This window comes from Monodelphis domestica, chromosome 6, assembly GCF_027887165.1.
Source record: "Monodelphis domestica isolate mMonDom1 chromosome 6, mMonDom1.pri, whole genome shotgun sequence".
Classification (NCBI taxonomy): domain Eukaryota; kingdom Metazoa; phylum Chordata; class Mammalia; order Didelphimorphia; family Didelphidae; genus Monodelphis; species Monodelphis domestica.
The window spans coordinates 287,318,407-287,341,308 of record NC_077232.1 but is presented as its reverse complement, the minus strand read 5'-3'; the positions used below and the strand labels follow the sequence as shown (position 1 = coordinate 287,341,308).

At 34.4% G+C, this 22,902-nt stretch overlaps 1 protein-coding gene across 13 annotated transcripts in view; it reads right to left on the bottom strand.

Annotated features, from left to right (window-relative positions):
- The window catches only part of HERC3 (HECT and RLD domain containing E3 ubiquitin protein ligase 3), a 159,138-nt gene that overhangs the window by 106,290 nt on the left and 29,946 nt on the right, over positions 1-22,902 (bottom strand). For 12 of the 13 annotated variants that reach the window (XR_008913032.1, XM_056803314.1, XM_001365041.4 and 9 more), the window contains 2 exons: positions 13,507-13,730; positions 12,368-12,624 (listed from right to left, as the gene is read on the bottom strand). Coding sequence is in view for 12 of the 13 variants with exons in the window: in XM_056803314.1 (XP_056659292.1) it covers positions 12,368-12,596 (229 nt within the window). In the remaining variant the exon portion in view is untranslated. Of the gene's footprint in view, positions 1-11,639; positions 11,814-12,367; positions 12,625-13,506; positions 13,731-22,902 lie in introns of those variants that run through there. The other variant, XM_056803318.1, reaches the window with a different exon arrangement.

The window sequence follows — 22,902 nt, the reverse complement described above, 5'->3', positions numbered from 1 at the left end:
TATAGACTCTAAACAATCATCCTAATGCAAGTATCAGTAATGTGGAAATAGGTCTTGATCAATGACACATGTAAAACCCAGTAGAATTTCACATTGGCTATGGGGGGAGGGGGGGAAGAACATGAATCATGTAACCATGGAAAAATATTCTAAATTAATTAAAGTTTTAAAAAACTGCTACAGAAAGTCAAAGAACTATTGATTTAATAAATAAGACTAGAAGCTGGTGTTTTGAAAAAATAAATAAAATAGACAAAGTATTGGTCAATCTAAGTAAAAAAAGGAAAGCAGAAAACAAAATTGACAGTATCCAAGATGAAAAGGGAGACCTCATCTCTAATGAAGAGGAAATTAAGGCAATCATTAAAAACTATTTTGCCCAATTATATGGCAATAAATATGGCAATCTAGATGCTATGGACAAATATTTACAAAAATATAAATTGCCTAGATTAACAGAAGAAGAAATTGAATCCTTAAATAATCCCATATCAGAAAAAGAAATTGAACAAGCCATCGAAGAACTCCCTAAGAAAAAATCACCAGAGCCTGATAGATTCACAAGTAAATTCTATCAAACATTCAAAGAACAACTAATCTCAATATTATACAAACTATTTGACAGAATGAGGAAAGAAGGAGTTCTACCAAATTCATTTTATGACACAAATATGGTACTGATCCCAAAACCAGGCAGGTCAAAAACAGAGAAAGAAAGCTATAGACCAATCTCCTTAATGAATATAGATGCAAAAATCTTAAAGAGGATACTAGCAAAAAGACTCCAGGAAGTCATGACAAGAGTTATTCACTATGACCAGGTAGGATTCACACCAAGAATGCAAGGATAGTTCAATATTAGGAAAACTATCCACATAATTGGCCATATTAAAAAGCAAATGACAAAAATCACATGATTATCTCAATAGATGCAGAAAAAGCCTTTGATAAAATATAATACCCATTCCTATTGAAAACACTAGAAAGTATAGGAATAGAAGGTCCTTTCCTAAAAATAATAAACAGTATATATCTAAAACCATCAGCAAACACCATCTGCAATAGGGATAAACTGGAAGTCTTCCCAATAAGATCAGAAGTGAAACAAGGATGTCCATTATCATCTCTATTATTTAACATGATAGTAGAAACACTAGCAGTAGCAATTAGAGAAGAAAAAGAAATTGAAGGTATTAAAACTGACAATGAGGTGATATGATGGTCTACTTAAAGAATCCTAGAGAATCAACTAAAAACCTAGTAGAAATAATCAACAACTTTAGCAAAGTCGCAGGATACAAAAAAAACCCCGCATAAGTCATCAGCATTTCTATATATCTTCAACACATCTCAGCAGCAAGAATTAGAAAGAGAAATTCCATTTAAAATCACCCTAGACAATATAAAATACTTAGGAATCTATCTGTCAAGACAAACACAGGAACTCTATGAAAACAACTACAAAACACTCTACACACAATTAAAACTAGATTTAAACAATTGGAGAAAGATTGATTGCTCATGTGTAGGACGAGCTAACACAATAAAAATGACAATCTTGCCCAAATTAATTTACTTATTTAGTGCCGTACTCATTGAACTACCAAAAAACATTTTTACTGAATTAGAAAAAACATAACAAAGTTCATTTGGAAGAACAAAAGGTGAAGGATATCCAGGGAAATCATGAAAAAAAAAAGCAAAGGAAGGAGGACTTGCAGTCCCAGATCTCAAACTATACTATAAAGCAGTTGTCATCAAAACAATTTGGTACTAGCTAAGAGACAGAAAGGAGGATCAGTGGAATAGACTAGGGGTAAATGACCTCAGCAAGACATACAGTCTATGATAAACCCAAAGGTCCCATCTTTTGGGACCAAAACCCACTATTTGATAAAAACTGCTGGGAAAATTGGAAAACAGGATGGAAGATTAGGTTTGGATCATCATCTCACACCCTACACCAAGATAAACTCAGAATGGGTGAATGACTTGAATATAAAGAAGGAAACTATAAGCAGATTAGGCGAACACAGAATAGTATACTTGTCAGATCTTTGGGAAAGGAAAGACTTTAAAACCAAACAAGAGCTAGAAAAAAAATCACAAAATGTAAAATCAATAATTTTGATTATATCAAATTAAAAAGTTTTTGTATAAACAAAATGAATGCATCCAAAATTAGAAGGGAAGCAACAAATTGAGAAATAATCTTCATCACAAAAACCTCAGACAAAGGTCTAATTATTCAAATTTATAAAGAAATAAACCAATTGTACAAAAAAAATCAAGCCATTCTCCAATTGATAAATGGGCAAGGGACATGAATAGGCAATTTTCAGTCAAAGAAGTCAAAACTATTAATAAGCACATGAAAAAGTGTTCTAAATCTCTTATAATCAGAGAAATGCAAATCAAAACGACTCTGAGGTATTACTTCACACCTAGCAGATTGGCTAACATGACAGCAAAAGAAAGTAATGAATGCTGGCGGAGGTGTGGCAAAGTTGGGATATTAATTCATTGTTGGTGGAACTGTGAATTGATCCAACCATTCTGGAGGGCTATTTGGAACTATGCCCAAAGGGCGATAAAAGACTGTCTGACCTTTGATCCAGCCATAGCACTGCTGGGTTTGTACCCCAAAGAGATAATAAGGAAAAAGACATGTACAAAAATATTCATAGCTGCGCTCTTTGTGGTGGCAAAAAATTGGAAAATGAGGGGATGCCCTTCAATTGGAGAATGACTGAACAAATTGTGGTATACGTTGGTGATGGAACACTATTGTGCTCAAAGGAATAATAAAGTGGAAGAATTCCATGGGGACTGGAAGTGATGAAGAGTGAGAGGAGCAGAACCAAGAAAACATTGTACACAGAGACTGATACACTGTGGCACAATCGAATGTAATAGACTTCTCCATTAGTGGCAATGCAGTGATCCTGAACAACTTGGAGGAATCTACGAGAAAAACCACTATCCACATTCAGAGAAAACACTGTGGGAGTAGAAACACTGAAGAAAAACAATTGCTTGAATACATGGGTCAAGGGGGATATGGCTGGGAATGTAGACTCTAAATGAACATCCTGGTGCAAACAACAACATGGAAATAGGTTCTGATCAAGGACACAAGTAATACCCAATGAAATTGCACTGTGGGAAGGGTAGGTGAAGGGGAGGGAGGGAAATAAAGTGAGTATTGTAACCAAAGAAAAATAATAAATAAATGAAGGAAAATGTTAAAAATTACTTAAGATTCCTTCTGTGACAAAAATACTTCAGTCTATGGCTCTGTCTTATCAAGAGAGATATAAAATGATATGTGCCCTCCCATTGTGGAGAATGTAGGGATTCCTTATGAATGGATGGTAAGATCCTCCAGATGATCCTATTTGTATAGGTAGCATTGTAATGATTGCAATCTAGGCTCAAACCTTTTCAGAAGTCATGCTTTTTTCAAAGCAAATTATATCCATATAAAGCAGTTGAAGGTTTTTTAAATTAAATTTTCAATGAACCAAAATCTCTTCTCTCCCTCTTATTTCTCTCCTTCAATTAAAAAAATAATAGCATTTATAATCAATATGCACAGTCAAAGCAAAACAGATACCTACATTGGCCTTGTCAAAAATATATACTGTATTTTGCTTCATATCCTGAATCCTTTCCTTTTTCTGATAGATGTGCAACATTCTATGTCATTAGTCTTCTGGAATCATGGTTGGTCACTGTAATGATCAAGAGTTCTTAAGGTTTTTAGAGTTCACTCAAGAATTTGGTTTAACTTTCCACCCAGAACCAAGTTGATTAAGAATACCTATTGTATTGACTATGTTATACAGTTGATGGAAAAATCATAGAGGTGGTCCACAAGTTCATATGTCTTGGTCAGACAATGCAGATGGATAGTAAAATGGACCAAAATCTGATTAAAATGAAGAGAAAAGTTTGGGGTCAATTTCAGGAATTACTCTGCATCATGCTTTTAATGATGCCAAACTTCTTCCTAAAACAAAAACTGATTTTTAAAAAATCTTGAGGTGACATATATGTCATAGAATCATGGAATACCAGAATGAAAGCTAATGTCCCTCAAGGAGTAGTAGAAAGATTCAATATAAGAATATAAATAGGTCAGAGCATATTATCAATAAACAAAGAATTACGTACAAAAACTGGTGCAATGACTATCAAAAAATACAACCAGAAAAGGAGGTAGGCTAGTCAAATAGCAATAACAACAGGTAAAGACTGACAGACTATATTAAGGTACTTCATTAAAACCAAGAGCCCCAAAGGGTAGGACTCTTTAAAGAGCACAAGACAAGAGTCACACAGGTGAGAAAGCATGGACTATGATCTACATCAGATGTGTCAAACTTTGCCATAAAAACTCCCATTGGTGTCACACTCAAATTAGAAACAGGCCACTAATCTGTACAAGGATCCTTGAGGGCTGCATGCTGGCTTAGTTTTAAAATGTATTGTTCTCTATGTTTTATTTTATTTTTATATATTTTGTTAAATATTTTCCTGTTTACATTTTAATCTGTTTCCAGAATGCTGTGGACCATGTGTTTGATACCTCTGATCTACACCATTGTAAGGAGTTACCCATATCAGTGAGACAGAGGCATGTTAAGTAACCATTTAATAATTCCTGAATCATAAAAACTCTGTGTTCTGGGAAATAGATTGTGTGGGTAGAAATGGAGGAGTACAAAGAAAGAGGAAGATGGGAGGGGGAAGAAAAGAGATGAAAAGAGGGAATAAAGCACAGCAAATTTTCAAATAACTAAACTGACCACCGAGTTTAAGATGAGACTGTAACATTTTGCTTTGCTTATGAAAAAATGTTTAGAACAATCATAAGCTTCATTGTTGCTAGTCCAAGCATAGATGAGTCACGAACTAAACTTAGAATTTAAACAAGGTGCTTAAGGTAGTATTACAACTTTCTCAGGCCTTAATAACATGGTGGATCTTTTATTTGGTGGAAGAGAATGAGGGCAGAGAATGGTTCAAGTAATTATAAGTACATATAGTTATGTTTCTGTTTGCGTACATCTATATATTCTAACATTTATTTCAAAGAGCAGTAGGTGGTTATTCCATCTACTGATATAGATATAGATAAATGTATATAATTACTATATAAAATATATTAATATAATATATATTTTTAAATTATACATAATATGTAGAGGCTGTTACTAAGCAGGTATCTAAAATCTCTCTAGCTCAGTAGGGCCTGACAGAGATCTATTGGTATAGCCTGAGGAAGATAGACTCAACTCTATGCACAATCATGATGAGGCTTTAGGGGAAAACTTTAGTGAAGGTTGTCTGTACAGATATATATTTTCTCAGATCTACATATGTACATTGCTGGACTATCTGAGTTAAAAGTGATCTAACTTTAAAGGTACTTTAGGGGCTGATTTTCAAGATAATTCAATGGTAGGAGGAAGAAGGAATCCAAAAGAATAGAAAATATCACAAGTGATATTACTTATTTTTCTTACAAAAAAAAAAGGCATATGATTCAGTACAGCAATTTCGGATAACATCCTCTTTGGGTTTACAATGAAACTTCTCTTTGTTCTCCTCCTGCCTGGTATGATTCAAGATTCCAATGCTGTACTGCCTATTTTGCCTCGAATTGGGGGTACCCAAAGACCCTTTCCTGAGATTTTCCCTTTCTTTACTCTCCTGATAAAAAAAGAGCTCCAGTGGCTTCTTATTGTCCACAAAATAAAATACAAATTTCTGTCTTGCATTTAAAGCCCCTTACAATCTATGTCCAATCTACTTTTCTAGGCTTATAACACACTCTCTTCTTCATATAACCTGTGTTCAAACCAATCTTGCCTAAATGCTATTCTTCTTCATAACATTTGATTACCTGCCCCCATTTCTTTTTTTTCCCCTTTTGTAATATATTTGTTTGTTACAATAAAATTCCCAGGTGTCTCCTTCCCTCCCTCCTGTCCTTACACTAGAGAAGGCATCATTTAACAAAAAGATATATGGATGTTCTAGATCAAAAAGGTTTTCCTCAGCAGTACAGAGTGTTGTTTTTTTCTGGGCTCTCCTGCCATATTTTGGAATGATGGTAGTAATAGGCTTTGTTAGAAATATCTCAGTTAAAGTTGACAGATTGGCTAGATTCTGGAGAACTTGTGACAAGTATCCATGAGCTTCATAGGTTTTTAAAATGTCACACAGCAAGCGGTATGTGAATCCTAATGATAGCAGGTTTGTTTGCTGTTGTCAATTGATGTGCTCTTATGATTTTAGGGATTTTGGTACTTCTTTGAATGTACATTAGCTGTTGTGCTAATTTTTTTTTTAAAGCTGTTAGTGAAAATTATGTGCACTCACACTGTGGATCATGACCAAATTAAAAAGGAAATGGGTCTCATTTGGGGGTGAGAAACCTTTGTATTATGCCTATCCTTGGTTAACACAGTGTATCACTGGTTGTAAACTATATATTTTTGATTTTTTTTTAAAAATTTATTATTGTTTTTCCTTGTATGTGTAATAGAGTATTTGAGTTTTCTTTTTTCTCTCATTTTTGTACTTGAAGCACATGTTACCAGTATTAATAGTTTTTTGATTTTGCACTAGGATAAATTTAAAATGTCCATTAACCCTAATGTCAATGCATACCTAAAAGCTTTATACTATGGAAACCTGCCATTGATTATTAAATATCATGGGGCTTTGATTAATGATTGTGTCTGATTCCAAGAGAAGGGATCACAAAAGAGCCAATGCACAGTGCCAAGCAGCATAAAGTTAAACCTGCACAGTTCCTAGGAGCACAAGGTCAAGTAGACCAACCAATCCCAGTGAAATTGATAAGATTTTGCACCAAGACAGGACTTGAACTTATTTTGGAGTTTAAGGAAATGGCTGTTTACAAAGTCAGAGGCAGGATTCCCTTGTGCCAGACCCAGGCTTCTACTAAGTACCTCAGTTTGGCTTCCATTTTGGCTCCCCTATGCCTGAGAGCAAACGTAAAATCAGATTAGGGAATGCTATTTCCTTTTTCCTTCAAAGTTTAGTTTCTCTCTCTTTCATGGTAAGGCAATTGGGACATAAATTGGACCCTGATTCTAGAACCTAATTTAGGTTTATTCTGCCCTACTTAGAATTTTTACACATGAGTCTTTGATATTTATGCTTCATCCAGAAATTACTTTTTTATTTTTATTTGTTTTTTTTTAATGTTTTTGATTTTCTTTTGAGAATTGATTCGTATACTTCATAACTGACCCATGTATCCTGGGGTGTTCCATGTGTTGGTCAACTTCCTAAGGGGGGAGATTGTATTATTATCATAAAATTCTAGATTTGTAAAATTTTTCCTAGTTTGAGAGTAATTTTAGGATAAGAAACTTGCTACCTCCCTGAATCAAGAAAGTGAACTATTTTGAGAAGGCACAATGAAGATGCCTGCAGAAACCACACATTGCACCAAAAGATTCAGAATGAACTTTGGGATGTAGTGGATCAAACTGTGGGGGGTTAAACACATTTATTTTGAATTTACCGGTTAAACATATTTATTTTGAATTTACACTCTTATATCAAAAGGGACTGCCCCCTAATTGGCTTTTTGTCAATGTGCCCAGCTAATATTGGTTTTGTTCTCTTTCTCTTTTAGTTTCCTCTTATCTCCAAATTATCTACTTAGAAAGTACAATATTGTATATACCTCTAGTAAAAGATTTTTAGAGATATAAGTTGGTTATGTGTACTGATTCATTGGGGAAACTAAGCATGTAAATCTGGGAGATTTCTACATGCTTGTTTCCCAATGGAATCACAGGGGGAATTGTATAATTAGAATTTACTCCCTAGGACCCTAAATCCCAGCTTCTCATGTTCCATCCTTACATTTTGGCGATATAGTTTTGTGTAGCTCTGTCCTTGCTCTCTCTTCCCGTGATTGTGGCTGAGAAAGCTGGTTTTGAGCCAGGCAGGAGAATTTACTCACGTGGTCTTATTTTTGTTAGACAATTTGGTTTTTATGCTTCTTTTTCCTTTTTATTCCTTCTACTTCAAGTGATTGTTTTTAAATTAATACTTGGAGTTATTGACATTGATTTAAATCTTACAATATATAAAACTATGATTTCCTTGGTTTTGTTTATCTGTTCTTTCTATGGAAGGGGACACATACAAGTCATTTTTCAAATATTTCTGTTGTGGTATGTGGAATTCTCTTGGTTCTGCTCATTTCACTCTTCATAACTTCATGCAGGTCTTTCTATGGTTTTCTGAAATTAACCTGCTCATCATTTCTTATAGCTCATGCATCCAATTCTATCCCCTGTACCTGCCTCTTCATTTCTACACCTGAGAGTTCTGAGCTTCCTCCAAAGCCCAGTTCAAATGGAAAGAAGCTTTTCCTGATTCCCTGAGGATTAATGAATCTCACAAATTTCTTTGCATTTACCTGATATACACTTTGTATTTACATTGTTTCCCTGGAATATGTTCTGAATATATGCTCTTTGAGAGCAGGAACTATTTTTGTCTTTGTATCACCAGGGTTTTAGCCCATAGTAGTAGACAATAATAAATACCTGCTGACTGTGTTCACATATATACATATTTTTTTTTCAAGACCATGCCAGTTCATTCCCTATAAGCATTATTACTCATAAAAGAAAAGCACTATGGGAAGGTTGGATGGAGGGGAGGGAGGGAAATAATGTGATTATTGTAATATCAAAACCAGCTTCCTCAGCCACAATCCGGGAAGAGAGAGCAAGGACAGAGCTACACAAAACTTATATCTCCAAACATGAGAAGGAACATGAGAAGCTGGGATTTAGAGTCCTGGGGAGTAAATTCTAATTTTAAATTGACTAAATAAACTAATTCAAATGGAAAAATAAATAAATAAATCTGTCCTATCCAACAAAAGAAAAGAAAAGCGCCCATTAAAATATTTTCATGTCAATAACCCAGAAAAGTTCTAGATCCTAGAGTTTAGTCTAGCCCTTCAGTTTTTATGGAATGCTTTTGTCATTGTGACAATCAATTGTGACATTCAATTATGACATTCAATTGTGACATTGTGACAATCAAACAATATTCATATGAATCATTACTTAAAAAAAGGTGCAATAAGGCACTGGAGAAGTATAAAATAATATGTAAATATCAGCAAAGTAAAACTGGGAAACAAAGCATGTTAGTAATTCTGGATAACCAGATTCCCCCTTTATTGTATCCTTTTCCTTCTAGGCAGAGGGTACCCTCAGGCTCCTTTCCCTTCCCCCTCTACATTCTCCTCCCACCCATCAAACTCTTCAGTGAATAAGGAAAGGATTTTATCAACTCAATCCTACCAGGATAACCTGCTTATGAAATTTAAGCATAGCAGTCTGTCTTCTAACATCACAAACTTATGTGTTTCCTTGTTCTTGCATTCAGTACAGTATAATGAAAAAAAGCATTGAATTCAGAGATAGACTAACCTGTGTTTCTTCTGCTTTTAATACTAGCTGTGTTACTGTGAGCAAATCACTTAACCACTCTAAGTCTCGATTTCCTCACCTGTAAAATGGAGATAGTACTGATCCTCATGAGGTATTGTGAGGCTCAACTATGGTAACAATTATAACACTGAAAAATTTGAAGTTTTAAGTTATTATTACTTCTGCAAGGGCCCCTGCACTTTAACAAAGTTATAAAGCCAAAGGAATTAATTTCTGGATAGAAAATTCAACCACAAAAACTGGGGTTTTGAGCCAGATAGGAACAGTAACTTCTTGAAGTCAGATTACTTAGTTGCCATTTTCCTATGGCTAGTCATGACCTTCCTGGCATTTGAGTGCTAGACTGCAAAGAGCTGGTGGGAAACTGGACTGTAAGGTCCTTAAGAAGAGGGACTGTCATTACTTTCCTTGCATCCAGTGCCTGGAACTTAGTAGGTGTTTGATGAACACTAGTTAACTGACTGGGAGGAGTCAAAAGAAAGGTAAACGTGTCCATAGGTTGAACAAAAAAAAGGTCACTTATTCCTGGGGGGGGGGTGCGGGGAGAGGAAATATTAGATTCATAGGAAGATATTTCTGAGTTCAGTCACTGTCAACCTATCTGAAAAAAGCCATAGTTAAATCTTAACCATTTTTACTCAAACTTAAAGCTGTATCTATGGATGCAACAAGAACCAGGAAGGCTGAAACATCATCAGAGAACAAATTCTTTTACATGGTCTCCTTTGTACTTTACCTTTCAGCTGAAGCGTGGCTACTGAAAAAATAAATATACCCACTCATCTTTCACTCCTTTCTATTCTCAACTCTTCCTTCCTTGAAACTCTCTTATCAATAAAATGTCATTTGAATTTCTCCCAAATAAGCCTTAGCTTATTTTTGCCTTTTGCCTCCCTAGAAACACCCTTTCTCTTCATTCTGATACCCTTGGTTGATCTATAATGGGTCTCCAAATACTGCAGGAGATACTTAAGTCAATACAGTAGGGCCTTGTTTTATTCTAATTGAAAACTTGCAAATTTAGGGGTATGTGAATGGCAGTCAAAAGAAGGGCAAAAACCACTTAAAATAAATTTGTTTAATAACAGACAGTGAGACAGAAAGAGAGCATACTATAGATATACAGATATTTGGGGGTTTATAATTAATAGGCAAACATTAACATTTCTGGGATCTGGCAAAATTTTAAAGTGAACACATTTCCCCCAATTTAGGCCATCATCTTAAGTCATATTTCATCTGTAATACTCTAGGGATTTATACCAAAAACTCTGAAGGCCTGAAAACTTTTTATATTCCTCTGATCCTAATGAACCACAAATCCTAAGTCATAAGTTCAATTTATTCACCATATGTGCTGTAGGGTAATTCCAGGTATCTATCTAACATCAAAAGCATTTAGTCCTAATCCAGACACCTGGACATCCAGACATGGTCAAAGGCCAGGCTTCAAGGGTCAATACTTTGGTTCAGAAAAGTAGACGGTATGCATAAGTTCCTCATGCCTAGTAAGAATTTAGTAAATCCTTTTTGATGAATTAAATGGTATTATAGATTAATCTGGCAGAGTGCCCCAAATGCTATCAGAGATGTATTCTTGGAGTTTCACTTCATTGTGTCATCAGAAATTCCCTCCTAAAAGACAACCCTATATAGACAAAATGAACTACCTGGCAAAGAGCAGAATCATGTATAACCCTTCTCATTACACAGAACATGTCAATTTGGATAAAACCTGTAAGAAGGGACAGATCTGGGGTACTCAGTGTTATCTTGCAGGATCTTCTTTCGGGATCCTCTAAGAAAGCAAGAGGCAAAATAGAAACCAAAAAGAGAGGTAAGACGGTCCCAGAGACTTCACAAATTGGCTTAGAACCAGCTCTCAAAAGTTAAATAGCCTCAATCCAAAGTTCATGTCCAAATGTATTATACATCAACAGTAACTTCAAGATGAGCAAAAATAAAATGTGGTATTACACAAATTATTTTGGACAAATAACTATTTTTATAAGGTTTACTTTTGTGATAACAGTGGTCATGTGTATGCCAGGAGACTGTCCTAGAAATATGACCTTGACCTGATAAAACCAGATTGAGCCTTTTTTCCCCTACCTTTAAGTGAGTTCTCCATCAGCTGACCACTGGATTTCATGCCATATGCATATATTTCATTTCTCTTTTGTTGTGTTCTTAACTTTATGGTTTTTAAGAATGGGTATTACTTCACAGAATCCTAGAAAAGTCGTAACTCTTAGAGAACACACTTCAATGACTCTTGCTGTGTGACTATTCAAGCACAAAATGAAATGGAATCAGTCATTCCAAAGTGCAAAGGAAGATACAGTCAAAAACAAAACAAAATGAAAAATGCCTATAATGAGAAACTTTTGCTGAAAAACTGAATGATTAATCTTCAGAAAGAAAAATTGCTTTTCTATTTAGAGAAATCTATTTCAATGATACTCATTTGACAAAATTATAATTTCTTTGCTTTTAATTATAGGAAAAAAAATTCCCTTTTCAACTCTCTGAAAATCAAAACTAGTTTATTTTCCCACAAGCTTTAATGGCTAATTCTTCCACTCTTGGAATCTAATCATATAAACCCTGTATAATAAGGCTAAAAAAAGTTTTTAATTGAATAACTTAAGTCAGCTACAAAGTATTAAAATTAAACAGCTGAAGGACTAAACAGCTAAATGTAATGAGAGACTCATAAGACAATTAGCTACCTGAAAGAGGTCCCAAACCTCTGGGGGAAAAGATTTCAAATATTCTTCTTCCCTTTACCATCCTACTCCCATATCTATACACTCAAAAACTCTGTTTAAACCACTAACCTGGCTTATTTCCTTCTCTTTCATGGCCCAGTTGTCCTTTGGTGTTCAAACCACATGTATATACTTCTCCATCTTCCAGCAGAAAAATAGAGTGGTTTCCTCCACAGGCCACTTCTTTGATGCTTCTGTCAGAAATAAATCCATATGCTTGTGGCTCAGTCACAATTCCTTGGAGATTGCTGCTAATACCACCAGGATGGCCTAAAGACCAATATCCCCAACATAACATTTTCTTTTCCTTCAGCAAGTCATGTAGCCTAGAAGAAATATTTTTAAAAGAAAAATAAATTTAAACATTAAATGCAGTAAAAAAAAGATTTGCTTCTCATTATTTCCTACATGCTCTAATTTTATTTTTTTAATTATTGACATTTTGAATTTCACATCACATTCCTTTCTCAAAACACTCTCTACTCAAAGGCCATTCCTTATAACAAGTTTTAAAAGGGGAAAAAGTTGTTCAGTAAAACAAAATTAATATATTGATTGCATCTGACAGTATCTACAATACTCTATACATCCACATTTCTCCATTAAAGAAAGTTGATGCATTTTATCATTTTTTCCTTAGGGTCAAGTTTGGTCATTATAATTATACAGCTCTGAATTTTGCTTTACTGTTTTTACACTGTTGTCATTGTGTATATTACTTTCCTGGTGCTACTTATGTCACTCTACAATAAGTTCTTACAAGTCTTTCCATGCTTCTTTAATATTCCATTGGATTTATGTACCATCGATTTGCTCAATCATTTCTAATTCAACCTGTCTTTCATTGTTCACCTTTCATTTTAAAACTAATAGTCACCTAAGCAAACAGGTTGAAAAGTCTTATAACAATAGTATATTGTATTTTTATAAAACCAATAGGGCAAATAGGGCTTTTAGCAAATTTAGCATTCTTCCCAGTATGTTGAGGATCACAATCTGAAAAGCTGAACCCTTTAGTGGAATGATGTTCATTTCATCTTTGGGATTTGCTTAGTGAAAAGAGGCAGGAAACAACCTCAGAACTCCAGACTTTTTACTCTGTGCTTTGTCAGTAGAATATTTTTCCAAACAAGCTTGTTCTGATTTTTTTAGATAAGTTTTTTAAAAAATTTTTGAGAGGGCTGGTATATTCATTTAAATGGATTTACCTTTATTGTGATGCTGATCTTAGGCAGAAGAACAGCAGAAAACAGGCAGTAGTAGGAGGAAGACAAAATGTGCTGGATTGCGATCCAAAAAAATCAAGAGTCTGAAAACTCAGAGGACCTAATTTCAAATCCTGATTTTGCCATTTACTAGTTGCATGACCTTGGACAAGTCCCCCTCACTTCTGTGAGTAATTCAAGACTTCTGTGGGCCTCAGTTTCCTCATCTGTAAAATGAAAAGTTTGTATTAAATGATCTGTCAAGTTCTGTGAATCCCCAAATCCTCTAATCCTATAGAATGAAAATGATTAATCATCAAGATATATTTTTATGTCTCAAATGGTCTTTTCTACATTTATCAGAATTCTACCCAATCCTCAAAACTGGCCTTTCTGCAGCTCCCATTTCCATGTCTTTGCCTCTTACACTCTCCCTCCTCACCACTGCCTCTTACCATCCCTCATATTTCCTCCAAGCATTAACCACTAATTCCTAGATGAGAACCTTTGTGACTGACTGCCCTGTGCTCTTTGTCCCGAACTTAAGAAAGTACCTTATATTTATTTTTTGTGTAGGCACAGTTTCCCAATGGTTAGTTAGCTAAGCAGGTGTCAAGAAGAGACCACTAAGTAGTTGTAGAAAGACTGCCAAGGCTCAGTGAGGGTACCTGACAACCATGCCTAGGACTAGGAAGACCTCCATTACATATTGGAGGTGTCAGAGAGGAAGAATGCTGACTAAAACCTCAGTTATGGAACAGAGAAAAAACTATTGTATTTAGGAATGTTGACAGGTAGCAAACATCATCTGCAGTGGGGATAAACTAGAAGCCTTCCCAATAAGATCAGGAGTGAAACAAGGAAGCCCATTATCACCTCTATTATTTAACATGATAGTAGAAACACTAGCAGTAGCAATTAGAGAAGAAAAAGAAATTGAAGGTATTAAAATTGGCAATGAGGAGACCAAGCTATCACTCTTTGCAGATGATATGATGGTCTACTTAAAGAATCCTAGAGAATCAACTAAAAACCTAGTAGAAATAATCAACAACTTTAGCAAAATTGCAGGATACAAAAAAAACCCCGCATAAGTCATCAGCATTTCTATATATCTTCAACACATCTCAGCAGCAAGAATTAGAAAGAGAAATTCCATTTAAAATTACCCTAGACAATATAAAATACTTAAGAATCTATATGCCAAGACAAACACAGGAACTCTATGAACACAACTACAAAACACTCTCCACACAATTAAAACTAGATCTAAATAATTGGAAAAATATTGATTGCTCATGGGTAGGATGAGCTAACATAATAAAAATAACAATCCTATCCAAATTAATTTACTCATTTAGTGCCATACCCATGATAACTACCAAAAACTTTTTTACTGAATTAGAAAAAACCATAACAAAATTCATGTAGAAGAACAAAAGATCAATGCTATCCAGGGAAATTAAAAAAAAAAAACAGAAAGGAAGGTAACCTTGCAGTACCAGATCTCAAACTATACTATAAAGCAGTTGTCATCAAAACAATTTGGTACTGGCTAAGAGACAGAAGGGAGGATCAGTGGAACAGACTTGGGGTAAGTGACCTCAGCAAGACAGTCTATGATAAGCACAAAGATCCCAGCTTTTGGGACCAAAATCCACTCTGATAAAAACTGCTGGGAAAATTGAAAGACAGTATGGGAGATTAGGTCTGGATCAACATCTCACACCCTACACCAAGATAAACTCAGAATGGGTGAATGACTTGAATATAAAGAAGGAAACTATAAGTAAATTAGGTGAACACAGAATAGTATACACGTCAGATCTTTGGGAAAGGAAAGATTTTTAAGACCAAGCAAGAGTTAGAAAAAATCACAAAATGTAAAATAAATAATTTTGATTACATTAAATTTAAAGTTTTTATACAAACAAAACCAATGCAACAAAAATTAGAAGGAAAGCAACAAATTGGGAAACAATCTTCATCACAAAAATCTCTGACAAAGGTCTAATTACTCAAATTTATAAAGAGCTAGTTCAATTGTACAAAAAAATCAAGCCATTCCCCAATTGATAAATGGGCAAGGGAGATGAGGCAATTTTCAGATAAAGAAATCAAAACTATTAATAAGCACATGAAAAAGTATTCTAAATCTCTTATAATCAGAGAGATGCGAATCAATAACAACTAGGAGATATTCCCTCACACCTAGCAGATTGGCTAACATGACAGCAAGGGTGTAATGATTGCTGGAGGGGATGTGAGGAAATCAAGACATTAATGCATTGTTGGTGGAGTTGCAAATTGATCCAACCATTCTGGAGGGCAATTTGGAACTATGCCCAAAGGGTGATAAAAGACTGTCTGCCCTTTGATCCAGCCATAGCACTACAGGGTCTGTACCCCAAAGAGATAGTAAAGAAAAAGACCTGTATAAGAATATTCATAGCTGGGCTCTTTGTGGTGACAAAAAAATTGGAAAATATGGGGATGTCCTCCAATTGGGGAATGACTGAACAAATTGTGGTATATGTTGGTGATGGAATATTATTGTGCTCAAAGGAATAATAAAGTGGAGGAATTCCATGGGAACTGGAATGACCTCCAGGAATTGATGCAGAGGGAAAGGAGCAGAACCAGGAGAACTTTATATACAGAGACTGATACACTGGTACAATCGAATGTAATGGACTTCCCCATTAGTGGCAATGCAGTGATCCTGAACAACTTGGAGGGATTTATGAGAAAGAACACTATCCATATTCAGAGGAAAAACTGTGAGAGTAGAAACATTCAAGAAAAACAACTGCTTGGTTACATGGGTTGAGGGGGATATGACTGGGGATGTAGACTCTGAATGATCATCCTAATACAAACATCAACAACATGGAAATAAGTTCTGATCAAGGACACATATAAAAACCAGTGGAATTACATATAGGCGATGGGAAGGAGTGGAAGGAAGGAAGGGAGGGAAAGAATATGATTCTTGTAACCATGGAATAATGTTCTAAATTGACTAAATAAAATTTTCTAAAAAAAAAGAAATGCTGATAGGTAGCTTCAACCCCCCAAAATTTCAAGGTTGAGAATAATGATATGATGAGAATAATGATGATGATAAATAATCTGCTAATACCATCAACTAACTCAGGTACAGATGCAGGTCCATAGGTCATAAAAGAGCTAGAATCATCTAAATAGTGGTAGGGAATAAAAGTAAGTTAGCCATAAATGTAGCCAGATAACACTTGCCCTTGTAAAGTATGTTTTATATGCAATTGCATATGTCAATGCATGTATTAATTATTACTAGTATCAAATAATGCTCTCCGTATTGTGTTATGTTCAATACATGTAAGGACACTGTGAATTTTATAATCAAAGTTGTTTTCCAGGAAGTGCAAAATTTTAGCCATAGGGAAAGAGTTAGACCTGAGTTGCCAGGACCCAGGACAGTTCAGTAGGACCTTCCTGGTATGACAGACACAAAAGCATAGACAGTTTAGAAGATAGGATGGTAGAAAATATTAGGACTGGACTGCTCATGGACATTCATTAGAACTCTGTTTGGGGATTATAGTAGCCTTGAGAAAGAACCTTTTGCTCTAATTTTGGGATGCTAGACAAGGGAGATTTAGGGCTGACAATGAGGAATGGGCAACCAGAGTAACTTTGCATCTCTGCTGCTCTGTCTCCTTTCATTTCCTGGAACAAGATGCTCCTCCCAAGATAAACTCATCACTCATGGTAATCTCATTACCCTGCTAGTAATTCAAGACCTAATTGACATTACTTCTTCTCTCTCCTAATTGGAGAGCTGGAGAGTAGAATACTAAACTCCTCCCAATGTCTTCCTTTATAGAGGGCAGAAACTGGGCTTTTAGTTCATCAATCCAGGTACTGCCCTGCCTGGTTTCAACTCCATCAAACAACATGCCCCTGCAAAGAATAATCCATAGTGTTGTTCCTCAACCCATTTCCTGCCTCCTTGTATATTGTTCCTTTCCAACTGTAAGCTCCTTGAGGGCAGGGGTTGGTTTTTTTTTTTTAATATTAATCGTATCCCAGAGTGCCTAGCACAAAGTAAGTGCTTAATAACAAGCATTTACCAAACACCAGGGACTGACTACAATAACAAAAATGAAACAGTTCAAGCTTACATCCTCTCAAGCATATATTCTCAGCCTAAGCCAAAGAAAAAATATCCCAAAAAGTGTTTTTTTAAAAAAAGTACTCTCTCTATGATGCATAGTGGATGGCAGCTGCCAAACTGAGTGTTCTTACAGATGGGCCATGAAGCTTCAGAATTAAACATTGTGGGGATATTGATCAATAACAACAAAAGCCCACAAGAATAATTTTTCATAAAATCCCAAAAGTTAAAAACCTTTTTTAATACCATTTTATAAGATTTGTGGAAAAAAGCACATCTCACTACATTTTACCTATCTCCATTCTCAGTCATGAATGCCTTGTATCATAAACAACTCCTTAGCATCCAAGGTCTGGGCAAAAATAACACAAAGGCATGATTTCATCCCTTACTTTCCAGTACTGTACTGACTACCAGTATTAAAATCATATTTTATGATCAGTAATGAATGATTAAGACCTCAGTCCTAATACATATATATATGTATGTATACATATATATATATATATATATATATATATATATATTGTTCAAGAGGAACAAGATATAAACAAGATACAAAGAAAAAAGGCAAATACAATCAAAATCACAACCAGTCCAAAACACATGCACACACAGAAGATAAGGAGTTTTTATCCCCTTGCCAGCAACATTTCATTGTTCTGAGTTATCTTCTCTCCTTGTTCTATTTACCATTCTCTAAGCCTTAAGTCTCTTATCCAATACTTTTCCTAGACTGGGACATCCACACCCTCTGTCCCAGTGTGTAGTAATTCTCAGATTTCTGCAGGAGGCTGGGGTTTGGGCTACCAATGCCTCCTTTACTTCAAACTTTACTAGTGAGTTAAACAAAGATTCACTGGGCAACAACACACTTAATCTCCACTCACCAAATTATTCAATATGTTTAGATCCACTATTTCTCTCAATTGCCACACTTTCCAGGGTTTTCAAAATGATTTGCCTAACCCATTCCAGGAGGAAATGGGAACAAAAGATTAAAGATAGGCAATGTTTCATCAAGGAAGTCCATTTAAGGAAGGGCAACTGTTGGGAAAAATCATCTGCATATTAAACACCAAATCAGTTTGGAGTGTTCAAATCCTCACAAGGAAGCATCATAAAGAAGGAAATCGGTAAACTACTCCAAACTTGGTATCTATACCAAGAAAACCCCAAAATGAGGTCATAAAGATTGGGACACTACTGAAACAATAACCACAATAAGGCATTTTTCCCACCTAAGATTGTGGATTCGGTCCACAAAGTTTTGGAACCAAGGCAAGTGCAAATATGGATTGGCCTTCAACACTTTTGTTCAGAACCCAGAGCAGGATCCTGGATTCAGTCCACAGATCGGCTGGGTGGGGCCTAAGAAGGCCAGGGACTGACCTCTAGTAACCATAAGTTACAGCTCCAAAGCTCTAATTTTAGAAGACTTTTGGCTAACAATGGGGGGGGGGGTTGGGGGGAAAGGGCTATTGTCTACTGGAATTCTAATTGGAATAAGGGGAATCAGGAACACCCAAACTGGGGTAAGAAACCTACAAAACTCAGACTAGGCTGAGACCAAGCTCTACTCACAAATTTGATCAAATTGTTAGACCTGATTAACATCTAAACCACCCTGAAATCCTTTAAGAACACTCAATACCTAGAAAATGTCGCAGCAGGATACTAGAGATTACAAAAAAAGGCTAATGCAAGGCCTTAGCATTCCTTCTAAAAGAGTCCTAACACAAAGCCCCAATTCAGGAATAAAAGCTTGAAAGAATGAGTAAATAAGAATAATCATGTTAAAGAGTAATATATCCAATAAACAAACCTAGAATGAGAGAATAAGGACATCTATAAGCAAAGCCTCAAAGAAAAACACAACTTGGCTACAAAGTCAACTAAATTTCCTTGAGGAAATTAAATAAGAATTAAGGTTTTGATTTTCTTAAATGATACTGTAAATGAAATGAGAACTCAAGAGGAAAGAAGTAGAAAAGAAATTAGTTTGGGGGGTAAAGATTTGTAAAGAGAATTATCTTAGCATGAGAAGTAAACCTTATTCAAAAGTAACAAATGCCCTGAAAATTAGAATGGTCTAAATAGAAATCAATGATTCCTTGAGACAAGAAGAATGTCATAAAGAAAAACTTTTTAAAATTAAAAGGAAAAAACTGACCTACAAACCAGATGAGGAAGAAATTACTTAAGACTCATTGGACTATCTGAAAGCCATGACCAAAAAAAAAAATACTGGAAATCTTATTTCAAGAAACCACAAATAAAATTACTTAGATCTACAGAACCAGAGGGCAAAGTAAAACTAGAAAGAATGCACATCACCTCAAGAAAATGAAAACTCCAAGCTGTCAGATTCCAAATTCAGAGCTTCTAGTTCAAGAAAATAACTGTGGAGAGATCAGGAAGAGTTCAAGTACCAAAGAATTACAGGTAAGATCACAAAAGAATTTGTAAAAGAGAAGAGAGGTTGGAACATGATATTTCAAAAGGCAAAGATATAACTTTACAACCAAGTATAATTTACCCCATAAAATAGTATAGTTCTACAGAGGGAAAATGAGGCTTTTAATGAAATAGATTTCCCAAGTATTAATGAAAATTCCAAAGCTCAGGAGAAATTTTGAAATTCAAACATAAGAATCAAGAGGAACATAAGAATGTAAATACAGGTGAGCAACTGAAGGAGCTACATAAAGATGAACTCTTTACTGGGAAGAAGAAACAGAATTCTGGCATTTAAAGATCTTAAAAGTGGTTAAGTAAGACAAAAGACTAAGGAGATGTTTTGTTATGTTTTGATGATCTTAAAAAATGAAAAAAAGAAAGGTGAAAGGGATACACTAAATAAAAAAGGGAGAGAATCATACTCTCTTAAATAATGGGGTTTACAAGTAGAATACAAACAAGGGGGACATATGGGGAATGCAATCACTTGAACCTCACTTTTATCTAAACTAGTCAAAGGAAAGTATAACAAACACACACACAGTAGCTGTCTTTAAAAAGCATTTAACACAACAGAGAAACAAGAGAGAACTGAACAGGCAGGAAATAAGAGGGAGGATAGATGATAGATACAGGAAGGGATTAGTCATAAGGAAAATAAACTCTAATCTCAGAGGATGGATCATAAAGAGATTAAAAGGATAGAAAGAAAGGGTAAGAACCCATTATTAAGAGTCTGGGGCACAAGGAAAAGAAAAGGGGTAAAAGATGAGAAGTAGACTGCTTCCACAATACTGGTGCAAAGGACATTCCCCTTACATCTCCTTGGAGCAAAAAGAGGGGGGGAATATATATATATATATGAACATAATGAATGGAAATTCACAGTTATTGACCATAACAAACATACATGAAACAAAGATTTACAAAGAATTAAATGGCTAAAGCAAATCTATTATATTTTGGCTAAACTTTTCAAAAAAGTAAAGGTAGCAATCATTATCTTAGACAAGGCAAAAGCAAAACCATACTTGAATAAAAGATAAACAGGGAATACAATATGTAGAAAGGTATTATAGTAACTGAATATTGATACCTTAAATATATGAACTAAATGCCATAGCATCTAAATACTTAAAGGAAAAACTAAACTAACTATAGGGGAAAAGGAAAAAACTACAATAAATTGTAGTACTAAAATTACAATAATTAACTCAATACATAGCTTTCATACTTAAGACAGATCTAACAAAAAATAAACAAGAAGTACTTCAATAGATATTTACTGATGTTAGATATGATAGATCTCTAGCAATTACTGAATGCAAAGAGAAAGGAGTATATGTGAAGGAATAAATGTCTTTCCTCAGCTATGCATGATTCTTTTAAAAAATTAACTAAATATTAAAGGACATATGTTTCATGGACAAATGCTTCACAAATGCAGAAAAGCAGAAATATTAAACATATCCTTTGCTTGTCACAATGAAATAAAAATTATATTTCAAAAAAGTGTCAGAGAAAAATTATTTTAAATTAATTGGACTAAATAATTTAATCCTAAAGAATTGTCTGCCAAAGACAAAATCATAGAAATAACAATTCATCATAACAATGAAATCAAAGAAAATATGCTAAAAGTTTGTGTGAGACAACCAAAGAAGCCGTTGAAAAGTTTATATCTCTAAACACTTTCATAAACAAAGGAAAGAAAGAATTACAAAAAACCATGTAACTTAAAGAAAAATTAAAAAATTAATAAATTAAAAAACCTCAACACCAAAATAGATATTCTGAAAAATTAAAGATGAGACTAACACAACTGAAAGAAAAGAAAAAAAGGAAATAATACCAAGTGTTTTTTTTTCAAAAATCCAATTGGCTAATTTCATTTTTTAACAGAAAACCAAATTATCAGTATAAAAATGAAAAATGTCCATAAAATGAAGTTAATTATTAGAAACTGTTGTGTCCAACTAAATGCTAATCAAACTGACAACTTAAAAGAAACAGATAGCTATTTACAAAAATATGGAAAGACTCCAGATGAATAGAAATAAAGAATTAAAATAACCTTATTTCAGAAAAAGAAGTTGAATAAGGTACAACTATTTTTAAAGGTAATGGATTTACAAGTGAATTTTATCAAAGGTTCAAAGAACAATAAGTTCCAATATTAAATAAACTATTTATAAAACAAATTCCTTTTATCTTAATAACTAAGTCTGTGAGACTCAAAGCCAAGAAAACTGTGGACCAATATTTCTACTGAACATGGATGCCAAAAGGAAAGATACCAAAAAGAATATGTACCAGGTTAGATTTATACCAGGAAATATAGAGTTAACTCCATTTTAGAAAAATAATAAACATAATTGACCACATTAATAACAAGAACAACCAAAAAATATAATTTTATCAGTAAATACAGAAAGGACTTCTGACAAAATTTGTCATCTATTTCTGTTGAAAACAGAAAATATGGACAAAAATGAACCTTTCTTTAGTATAGTTATCTAAAATTAAGAGGCAGCATAGCATATAATGAGGATAAACCAGAATAAGATGTCCCTTACCACCACTATTATTTGATATCATGCTAGAATTGCTAGTAATAGCAATAAGAAAAGAAAAAGAAATTGAAGGAATATATATAATAAAGAAAAAAATTATTACTTTGTGCAGATGTCATGGTTTGTGTAGATAACCTTAGAGAATAACCTAAAAATTAACTGAAACAGTACTGTCAACGAAGTAGCATATTTTTAAGTCACATAAAC